The following is a 10,827-nucleotide window of genomic DNA, read 5'->3' on the forward strand; positions in this document are numbered from 1 at the left end:
CTTGGATGAATTACTGAATGCAGCTGAAAGTTCAGCTGCGGTACATATTTCACAAAGACCACGCGTGCATCCTCTTACAATGGCGTGGGTTCCTGCCATGAAGGAGTGGAATGAGAAAGTGAGTCTCGCAGGCAGTGGGCATGGGGGTGCGGCTGGGCTCTGCTGGAAAGACAACCCAGGAGGGTGTGCAGGAGCGGTGCCTGAGGGTGGGTACCGCAGGGTCCGAGTGGAGGGGGATGAAGGTCAGGAAGGTGGCAGGGACCCTGGAGCCTGTGCCAGGAGGCCGGTCTGGAGAATGCGTTTGACAGTGGCAAAGGGACGGGGTGATAGAGTGGTGGGGTGATAGGTGCCGGGCTGGAGAGGCCTTGGGGCCACGTGGAAGTGTCGCGAGGGGAAAGGAGACGCTCACCCAGGCCATGGGTCGGGGTGTGGGCGCTGGGGACGCCGGCTGCAGTGGAGGGGCCGGGAGGAGACGCCCCGTAGCGTCCACCTGCCCGCTCCCCGAGCGGGGAGGGGTGCCAGCCCCCTCCTCTGTGTCCGTAACACCCCGGGTGGGTGGGGGCCTAAGCGCCCACCGTGGCGGCCAGGCATCGGTAGGGAGCGGAGAGGGACTCCGGGAGGCGGGCGGCGAACCCCTCTCCGCCGGTCGGGTGGCTCCCCGGACGCGGGGCTGGAAGAGGGGAGCCCGGGACGCCGCAGGTCTTCCCGCGTTTCGCCCGCGTGCCGCCGCCCCAGCGCCCCGGGAGAGGGGAACCACCCCACCCGCTCGGCCTTTCCCTCTTTCCCACCCTGAGCAGGCGGAGGGACCAGTCATTGTTCATTCATTTTATTTCATTTAAATATTTTTTGCTAAGTCATCGCCGGCGCCGCATCTGCGTGCGGGGGTGGGGGGTGGGAGGCGGAGCTACGCCGCGAGTCGCCGCAGGTAAACAGCCCCCTCCCTGCGGCGGGACCGCAGCCGCCGCCCGCCGCTGGGGGCGGGGGTCCCGCCGCCGCCCCCGCCGGAAGGACGCGCCGGGGCTGCAGCCGAGGCGGGGGCGGCGGCCCCTGCGCCTCCCGCAGCCCGCGCCGGCCCGGGCGGCCCGACCCCTGCCCGGGGGGCGGCGGCGGAGCGCCCCCCGCCCCCGCCGCGGGCCCCGCGCCCCGGGTCCTCCGCGCCCCCCATGCACCACCTCCTGGAGCCGTCCACGGACATGGCGACGGCGCTGCTGGCCGGGGAGAAGCTGCGCGAGCTGATCCTGCCCGGCGCGCAGGACGACAAGGCGGGCGCGCTGGCCGCGCTGCTACTGCAGCTCAAGCTGGAGCTGCCGTTTGACCGCGTGGTCACCATCGGCACCGTGCTCGTCCCTATCCTGCTGGTCACCCTGGTCTTCACCAAGAACTTCGCAGGTGAGGCCAGAGGCTAGTGGCGGAAAGGGCAGAGGCACTCTGGGGTATCCCTGGCTGATCCAGCCGCCGCGGGCCTCCTCGCTGGGGCCCGCAGTGGGTGCGGTGCCCCGGGTCGCCCCGCAGAGCCCGTGCAGGTGTTGCGGGGCGCTGGGGCTACCTCCCCATGTTTCTCCTCGCTGGATTGATGTTACCTTCCCTTGGTTCACACTGGGTGGAGGGGTGCTGCGGTCTAGGCATTGAGGAGACATGGGGTCTGGCCTGGAAGAGGGGAGACCAGGAGGGGGAGTGGGCAGGGTCTGAGAGGAGGAGGAGTGGCCAGGTGGGGGCCGGGAAAGGAGGCTGCAGGTGATGAGACCTGGGAACACCGAAGACCGCTGCTGGGCGGGGTCCTAGCCAGGTGTGAAGACCCTGTGAAGTGGGCAGATTCGAGTCCAGGGCCCAGGGATGCTCCGGCCACTGGGAGCCTGGGTCGGTCTTGGGAAGAGGCCCACCAAGCAGGCAGGGCCTGGAGGAGCAGGCAGTGGGGGCAGTGGACCACCCTGGCCTCAGCAGGAGGCTGAGCCTGGGAGGCTGATGTGGGGAGGAGAGGGCAGGGACCACGGCGGTGTGCACGTGACGAGCGGTCAGAGGCTCAGGTCTGCAGATGTCCTGCTTGGACTCAGTGTCGGGGCGCTGAGGGCCTTCTGAGGAGAAGTGACCCCAGGTGAAGCGGGGCGGGGGGAGGGGTGGGGTCCTGGGGCCACCATCCTCCCGGGGGGCCACGGGGTAGGTGGGTGGGAGACAGGAGAGAGCACCCCCACCCCGGGTCTGGCTGGCAAGCGGTCACAGGGTCCAGATGTCCAGGGAGGCCTCTGGGCACCCCTCAGCCCGCGGCTGAGAGGGCCCTGGGGTAGCAAGGTGGAGCAGCTCTCCCTGAGGAATGCAGACAGACAGCTTTCTCGAAGGCCTCTCCTTCAGGGGTCCCTGTGACCAGGGCGGACGTTGCTCAGGCTGCCTCCTCCGACCCCCGGGCAGGGCGCGCCCACACCCACACGCTCAGACATTCCCGGTCCCTCGCGACCTGTCCCCTCGGCACCGAGTCACCACCCTCTGCAGGGTTTGAGCCCGGGGGTGGGGGGTGTCCTGCTGCAGCCAGAAGGATCCTTGTCCCACCCACCGGGGCCCAGCTGGGCCTTGGGACCCAGTGCCCAGACCCTCACTTGCTGCCCTGGTGTGTGTGTGGGGGGGGGGTCCACCCTATCTGCCTGTTGGAGACTGGGTGAGTGCATGCTGGATGTCCGGCTCATGGTGAGGAGCCGGCCAGACGGGACCTCCCTACACCAAGGCCTGTGCGCGTCCCCCGCCTGGAGGGCAGCTGATGGTGGGGAGACCCGCATGGCTCCGCAGATGCCGCCCACCCTTTAGACCTGCTCTGTGACGGACGGAGGGGACAGCCAGGGGCATAGCTGAGCAAGAGGACCACTAGGAGGGGAGTTGGAGGGTCACCAGGTTCTCCAGGGGCTTTTCCGATGGCTCCGTAGCAAAGAATCTGCCTGCCAGCGCAGGAGACACAGGAGATGCAGGTTGGCTCCCTGGGTGGGGAAGATCTCCTGGAGGAGGGCATGGCAACCCACTCCAGTATGCTTGCCTGGAGAATCCCATGGACAGAGGAGCCTGGAGGGCTGTAGTCCACGGGGTCGCAAAGAGTCGGACACGACTGAGCACGCAGCACAGAACGGGTTCTCCAGACGTCACGTGGGCTCTGGGCAGAGGGGACCAACACCTGCCTTCTCCTAAACAGCCAAATACAGCCAGCTCTGGTTTCACTGTGCTTTGCAGATACTGCGTTTCTCACAATTTGAAGGTTTATGACAACACTGTATCAAGTCATTTATCCAATAGCATTTGCTCAATTCACGTCTGTGCTGCATTTTTGCAATTCTCACAATATTTCAAATTTTTCATTATTAATATATTTGTTAAGGTGATCTGTGCGCAGTGATCTTTGATGTTACTATTGCAAAATGGTTACGACTCACTGAAGGCTCCGATGATGCAGAACATTTTTTTTAGCAATAAAGTGTTCTTAAGGGATGTACGTTGCTTTTCAGACATGCATATAGTATGCAGACATAGACTACAGTGTATAAACACTTCTACATGCACTGGGAAAAAATGTGTGACTTGCTTTATCAAGGCATCTGGAGCCAAACCTGCAATGTCTCCGAGGTGCCCGCAGGTGGGCAGGGTCTCCAAGGATACTAGGGCGCCCCCAGGGGCTGGGAGGACCCTGGCCCACGGTGCCATCCTCCGGAATGGTGCGCTTTGAGAGCTGGCTGTGTCTCGGGTCCCCGGAATACACCTGTGCAGACACCGCCGTGCCTGAGTGCCCAGTGCTCAGGCTCTGTGGCCCAGCAGTTTCCGCACCCCCCCCCCCCCCGCCAGAGTCCAGCCCAGGTCCCTGGCCCCTGCGGGTCGAGTCAGGACACGTGGCCGCTGCTCCTCCAGGGCAGGGTCACTGAGACGCGTGCGTGCCACACATGGTCCCTGCTGGGTGGGGTCTGCTTCGCAGGAGCAGGAGGGAGGGGGAAGGACAGAGATTGGGCGCTGGGCTGGGCCTCCCCTGAGCTGGAGCCCCCTCCCCTCCCTCCCGGCAGGCAGGGCTGGTGGCGGGCATGAGAGGACCCGGGGTGGGGGCCCTGCCTTGGTGCACGGAGGGGCTCAGCTCCCCTGTGCCTGCAGCGCCACGGCCACAGGAGAGGTCTCCCCGTCCCCCGGGGCCTGGCTGGGGCCTGGACTGGGGGACCGCCCCCCAGGGTCCCTTTCCCCCAGTGGAGAGCATCTCCTGGCCTGGAGTTGGCTGTAAGGACAAAAGTAAGTGACTGAAATGCTGTTTTCTCAACTGCAAGGGGGCTCCTGCACCTTCCCCATGCTCTCGGAGCCTGAGTCACCACCAGGCCCCAAACCTGTGTCCTGACCCGCCCCCACCCCCAGAGCCCCCGCCTCAGCACCATCCCTGAGCCCGCTAGCCCGCGCTCCTCCTGCCCCCAGGCCCCTGACTCTCCAGCGCCCACCAGGTGCAGTCCAAGGTCCACATGCCCAGAATGAGCTGTGGGCCCTGCTCTGGCGATGCTGAGGCCCGAGGCCTCCAGGATGGCGCCAGGCTGAGATGGGGCAGCGGTGGTCTGAGGCTGCGCATGTGAGAGGGAGGCAGCCTCTGTGGGCTGGGCCAAGGCGCCTACAAGGGTGTTCGTGTCTGTGGGGTAGCCAGCCCCTTGGCCCCTGCGAGTCACTGGCAGTGACCAGCTGCCTCCCCAGTCAAGGGCCGGCTTCGTGCAGCAGGCCTGGGGGTGGGGGGCCTGCACAGACAGACGAGCACGCGGGTCCCCACTGCTTCTGGTCTGCATCTCCTGGTCTGAGAGGCTTAAGCAGGGGCAGAGGGGGACTGAACGGCCCGCCCTGGGGCTCTTCAGCTGAGGGGAGGGGGGTGCCTGCTGTGTCCAGGTTGGGGCGCACGCCTCCTGCCAGCAGGATGCTGCCCTCTAGGCGAGGGGCCCCGGGTGCCAGCACCTGCAAGAGGGCACACCCCGGCTGGAGCCCAGCCTGATAGTGCAGTGACCCGGCCTTCAGGGCTCAGACCACCCTGCCCTGAGGACGGCGCTGAGGCGGCCAAGACCTGCCCTCTGGGAGGCCCGGGCTGGGGGCCACGCCTCCTGCTGTGGTCTGCGCCTGTCCTCACCTGGGGAAAAGTTCTCCCTGCATTTGGGGCTTCCTGCGCTCGGGGTGGAGCTATCACCCTCGCGTGTTGGGTGGACCCTGGGGTCTGGGTGATGCTCCTTCCTGTCTGATCCCTGGAGTGGGACTCAGTGTCCAGGGACCTCAGGCCTGCCCTTCCCCAGGACAGTGGGTCTTGGGAGGACGCCCCTCACCTCTCACAGGCAGGCAGCACCGCTTCCACTTTTCTTCAGTCATGCCCCTGTAACCTCTGGCCAGGGAGGACTCGCCCAAGACACCTGCCCTTCTCAGGATGGGTGGTGGTGCCAGGCCCCGGGCTGTGTGGCCTGCGCCCCTGGCTCTGGACTCTGCCCTGTGTGCTGGGGGTGGTGGCACCTGGAGGGAGGCCTGAGGTTCCAAGTGCAGATCTCTGCCCCCCAGGTGAGCAGGGCTGTACCCTCCACCCCCAAGGCAAAGGTGACTGCGGTGTGTGTGTGGGGGGGGGGGTGCAGGGCGGGAGGTGGTGTAGGAGGGGGCTCCGGCGCGGCGCGGCAGGCCGGGAGGGGTGCGATGCCCCAGCGCCTTCTCCTCTCTGCCCCCAGAGGAGCCCATTTACTGCTACACGCCGCACAACTTCACCCGCGACCAGGCGCTGTATGCCCGCGGCTACTGCTGGACGGAGCTGCGGGACGCGCTGCCCGGCGTGGACGCCAGCCTGTGGCCGTCGCTGTTCGAGCACAAGCTGCTGCCCTACTCGCTGCTGGCCTTCGCGGCGATCATGTACGTGCCCGCGCTGGGCTGGGAGTTCCTGGCGTCCACGCGCCTCACCTCCGAGCTCAACTTCCTGCTGCAGGAGATCGACAACTGCTACCACCGCGCGGCCGAGGGCCGCGCGCCCAAGATCGAGAAGCAGATCCAGTCCAAGGGCCCGGGCATCACGGAGCGGGAGCGGCGCGAGATCATCGAGAACGCGGAGAAGGAGAAGAGCCCCGAGCAGAACCTGTTCGAGAAGTACCTGGAGCGCCGCGGCCGCAGCAACTTCCTGGCCAAGCTCTACCTGGCGCGGCACCTGCTCATCCTGCTGCTCAGCGTGGCGCCCATCTCCTACCTGTGCACCTACTACGCCACGCAGAAGCAGAACGAGTTCACCTGCGCGCTGGGCGCCGCCCCGGGGGGCGGCCCGGCCGTGCGCGTCAGCTGCAAGCTGCCGTCGGTGCAGCTGCAGCGCATCGTGGCGGGCGTGGACGTCGTGCTCCTCTGCGCCATGAACCTCGTCATCCTGGTCAACCTCACGCACCTCTTCATCTTCCGGAAGAGCAACTTTGTCTTCGACAAGCTGCACAAGGTGGGCATCAAGACGCGCCGGCAGTGGCGCCGCTCCCAGTTCTGCGACATCAACATCCTGGCCATGTTCTGCAATGAGAACCGGGACCACATCAAGTCGCTCAACCGGCTGGACTTCATCACCAACGAGAGCGACCTCATGTACGACAACGTGGTGCGGCAGCTGCTGGCGGCGCTCGCGCAGTCCAACCACGACGCCACGCCCACCGTGCGCGACGCGGGCGTGCAGACCGTGGACCCCAGCGCCAACCCCGCCGAGCCCGACGGCGAGGCCGAGCCGCCCGTGGTCAAGCGGCCCCGCAAGAAGATGAAGTGGATTCCCAGCAGCAACCCGCTGCCCCAGCCCTTCAAGGAGCCGCTGGCCATCATGCGCGTGGAGAACAGCAAGGCCGAGAAGCCCAAGCCCGTGCGCCGCAAGACGGCCACGGACACCCTGATCGCGCCGCTGCTGGACGCGGGCGCGCGCGCCGCGCACCACTACAAGGGCGGCGGGGGCGACGCGGGGCCCGCGGCCGACAAGAAGCATGCCCGCCACTTCTCCCTGGACGTGCACCCCTACATCCTGGGCACCAAAAAGGCCAAGGCCGAGGCCGTGCCCGCCGCGCTGCCGGCCTCCCGGAGTCAAGAAGGCGGCTTCCTGTCCCAGGCGGACGAATGCGGGCTGGGCCTGACAGCGGTGCCCGCGGCAGGTAGGGGCCGGCAGGGCGGGGGCGGGGGGCCGTGAGCGGGCTAAGGATTGTGCCATCCGGGTGGAAATGGGGACAGACAGGGGAGCAAGGGCATGACCCCAGGCGGCTCCCTCGCCCCAGGGCCCCGGGAAGCAGCCGCGATGAAGGGCCCTGGGGCACACGGTGAGGTTGCTCAGCTCCTGGAGAAGGTTCTGGAAACTGGCGCCCCTGCTCCCGGGGCAGCCAGGGTCCGACCAGGCAGGCCCGGGTGCTGGGGAGCGTCGGCGCCCCAGGAGGGGCGCGGGCAGGGCGCGCAGGGGGCGGGGCCTGCAGACGCCCTCTGCTCTGGGCTGTTTGCAGACGCGCCGCTCCCGGAGGAGGAGGCCCTGTACTCAGCAGAGCCAGCCCGGGGCGTGCTGCCCCCCGGGGGCCCGTTTCACGTCTGCTCGCCCCCCGCCGCCCCTGCCACCGCCCCTCTGTCGCCAGCCAGCCTGGGCAAGCCTGACCCCCTCGCCATCCTGAGCCGCAACGCCACCCACCCGCTGCTGCACATCAGCACCCTGTACGAGGCCCGGGAAGAGGAGGACGGGGCCCCCAGAGCCCCCCAGGACGTGGGCAGCCTCATCACCATCCCTCCGCCGCAGCAGATTCTCATCGCCACCTTCGACGAGCCGAGGACAGTAGTGAGTACCGTGGAGTTCTGAGGGCCGGGGCTGCCCGCGCGGCTGCATGACCGCGCCCCAGGCAGAGGCAGCCTCGCTTTGCCCGGCACTGCCCACGCGCCCCGGCCTCCCGCCCGCATGCCACGGGGCTCAGCACCTTTCCCCTCCCCGGCCCCCTGGATTGCATCAGGGTGCTGGCTGGGTCCGGGGCTGGCCAGGACCCCGTGGAGCCCCGCGCCCAAAGGCCCAGAGCCGCCCCCTCCCCCCAACATCAGGCGCTCCGCTGTGAGATGAAGAATTTATTTTTTTAGTTGATTCTGTTTGGGGCCTGGGATGCTGGCCTGTGAGGGGCCGGGAGGTGGCAGGATGACTCAGGGGGGCGCGGGGGGTGGGGTGGCACCTCAGCCTCGGGCCGCCCCTGCAGGGATGGGCGCCCTGGTGGGAGGGGCCGGGGCCGCTCCAGTCAAAGGTCAACATGCACTTTCTCCTCATACCCCGACACCTCTCCTTTATTTTACTATGGTTACTGTAACTAGCGAGTACGTTTATTATCTGGCGGCTTCGGATGCCTTTAAATCAAAGGATGTCGTGCGTGTGACTGTGCAAGCGTGCGTCCAGAGAGCAAGGTGCCAGCATGCCAGCGGGTGTGTGCGTGAGCCGGCAAGTGTGGAGCGTGTGCGTGAGTGAGCGTGGGGTGAGGCTGGTGAGGGCAGGAATCCAACGCAATAACCATGTCCCCTCCAGGCCACCAGCCCCCCACTCCCCCCCCCCGGCCCCCGCCCAAGGGACCCCGGCGGTCTGTGGGAGCCGCGGGCTGGCGTGGGCGGGGCTCCCTGTTACCTCAGCCACGGTGACATCGTGACAGTGTTAACAAGGTACCCAGCATATCAATAAAGATTATTCTGATACCCCTGAGTCTGAGTGCTCCGTCCCGCCAGAGGCCTGTGCTCCCGCTGGGACTCCGACTCCCTGCTCGGGGTGGGGGTGTGGGGGGTGGGGGTGGGGGCAGGGCACCGGGAGACGCCCGCTGCCCTCCGGGGGCCCCGCCACAGCTGAGCCGGCCCGGGTGAGTCCCCAGCTCGGTGGAGACAGAGTGGTCCCCAGGGAAGCCGCCCCCCAGTGGATGCCTGAGGGCAGGGCTGCCAGGCCCCCCCGAGGCAACAGCGAGGGCTGGCGGCACTCAGGAGGGCTTCCTGGAGGAGGCGCCCGTGTTGCGGGGACTCGGGGCAGGGGGCTTTCGGAATGCAGGTGGGGGTGCGGCCGGTCCCACGCATGCACCAAGGAGTCACGAGCCTCCCAGGCCCTGGCAGGAGACCCTGGGGGTCTGAAGGCAGGTGGCTGGGGCAGCTGGGCCAGGAGCCCCGGGGCTACAATCATGAGGGGGCTCAGCAGGGATTAGAGTGGGACCACCTGCTGTACCGTGTGGAGGGCCGACAGGAAGACCCCGGGCAGGCCCTCTCTGGAGCGGCCCTCCTGCGCGCACTGCGGGTGATCTGTTGCCAGGGGTGGCATCCTAGTGGGTTTCCATCATCACTCGGGGACGGTGAGGCCCGAGATCAGGGGAGGCCGCCACTGCGCAGACAGCTCCCGAGCGGAGGGCCCCAGGCCTAGGCAGGAACCAGGCGGGGGGACGTGTGGGTCCTGGGGTCTCCACGGGGATGGCACATGTGAGGCAGGGTGAGCAGGCTCAGGACGGGCCGCGTGAGTGCTCTGGGGGCTTGGGCAGGGGGCTGCCCCTGGCTGCTGGGTGCCCAGCCTGGGGGACACCGAGGGCGGCAGCAGGACACACACAAGGCCGAGAAGGACAGGGAGCCATGCCCCAGGCATCCTCCTGGCCTGGGAAGCTGTTTGCCGCCTCTAGGAACTGGCCAGCTCTGGGAGGGCCGGCTTCTCTAGGGTCAGCACGGCCCCGGACGGCAAGCAGCAGGGCTCCCAGCCCTGCCCCAGAGAGCACTACCTGTACCAGCTGCTCTCCCCCACCCAGCGCCCCAGGGCACGCGGCCCCTGCCCCTCAGGCTGGCACCATCTCCACGCTTCCGGGGAAGAGACCCAGGACCCACGCAGGCTGGGCCAGTCCCACAGCCCACGCAGCTCTGTGGTGATGGTGACCCCAGCACCAGGGCCAAGGTGCTCCCTCCCCGGGAGACCAGCTGTGCCCACCCGGGAACCCAAGCCACCCTGACATCAGGACCCACCCACCCCTGAGGGCTGGAGGGCAGCCTGCTCTCCGCCTGCTCGCGCCCAGGCAGGGCCTCGCTCAGAGCAGAGGCGTGCCAGCCCCCGCGGGCGTGCTCACACACTGTGCACAGGGGGCAAGGCAGGGCGGGGCGCCCCGGCCTCTGAGCCCTGGGCCGTGTCTTTGGCAGGACTGCTCTCTCCAGCCCCGTCCCTGAGCCAAGGCCGGCAGGACGGTTCGGGCCCAGGCTCCTCCAAGGCCTGGGGGTGTGAACTGGCCGGTTGCCCTGGTTGGCTGGGGAACAGAGGGAGTCAGAGTCCCACTGAGGCCGACCTCCCCCTTCGGGGCCGGGGGTGCACCTCGGGGGAGCGGGCAGAGGGCCCCCCACGGGAGCCGTCGGCCCATGACACGCGGTCCAGGACACACGGTCCACAACTGCCTCCTTGCTCTTCCCCTCCAGTCCTGGGCAGGGCAGTTGGGGGCGCCCTCCCTCTCCCAGGAGGAGGGGCATCAGGAGAACCTCGGATCGCACCCAGGACAGCCAGAACGGGAGCCCGGGCCCGCATCCGTCACACCAGCCCAGCAGGGCCGTCTCAGCCAGGCCGGCTCTCCAGCGGCGAAGGCCTGGAGTGAAGGGCAGCGCTCCAGCTCTGCTGTGTGGGGGGCCAAGGCGGCTGGGCGGGCGGAGCCAACTGTGCCCTGCCAACCGGACAGAGAGGCTGGGCCTGGGCTGTGGGCCAGGAGCCTGCAAGGTAAGGGTCAGCCCGGAGCCGCTCCTGACAGCTCAGCCTGCCGGCCAGGAGCCCACCCTGCTCAAGGCTAGACGGGGCGTCTCAACTCAGAACGGGGGAGCCCGGGACCCGCAGGGGCGCCAGGGCGGGGCGTACCCCCCTCC

At 67.8% G+C, this 10,827-nt stretch overlaps 1 protein-coding gene across 1 annotated transcript; it reads left to right on the forward strand.

Annotated features, from left to right (window-relative positions):
* Positions 1 to 1,163: 1,163 nt before the first annotated feature.
* Positions 1,164 to 7,798, forward strand: PANX2 (pannexin 2). Its single transcript, XM_068971996.1, has 3 exons — positions 1,164 to 1,389; positions 5,685 to 7,115; positions 7,455 to 7,798. The coding sequence occupies exons 1-3, from the start codon at positions 1,164 to 1,166 to the stop codon at positions 7,796 to 7,798; spliced, it is 2,001 nt and encodes a 666-aa protein (XP_068828097.1).
* Positions 7,799 to 10,827: the final 3,029 nt, after the last annotated feature.

The sequence above is a fragment of the Capricornis sumatraensis genome, chromosome 4, assembly GCF_032405125.1.
Source record: "Capricornis sumatraensis isolate serow.1 chromosome 4, serow.2, whole genome shotgun sequence".
NCBI classification, from domain to species: domain Eukaryota; kingdom Metazoa; phylum Chordata; class Mammalia; order Artiodactyla; family Bovidae; genus Capricornis; species Capricornis sumatraensis.

Excerpts from the sequence above, each read along its gene's own strand:
- PANX2 (XM_068971996.1), top strand. The coding sequence starts at position 1,164 with ATGCACCACCTCCTGGAGCCGTCCACGGACATGGCGACGGCGCTGCTG. Across the intron at positions 1,390-5,684 it reads CTTCACCAAGAACTTCGCAG|AGGAGCCCATTTACTGCTAC; the intron begins GTGAGGCCAGAG and ends CTCTGCCCCCAG. Across the intron at positions 7,116-7,454 it reads GACAGCGGTGCCCGCGGCAG|ACGCGCCGCTCCCGGAGGAG; the intron begins GTAGGGGCCGGC and ends GGCTGTTTGCAG.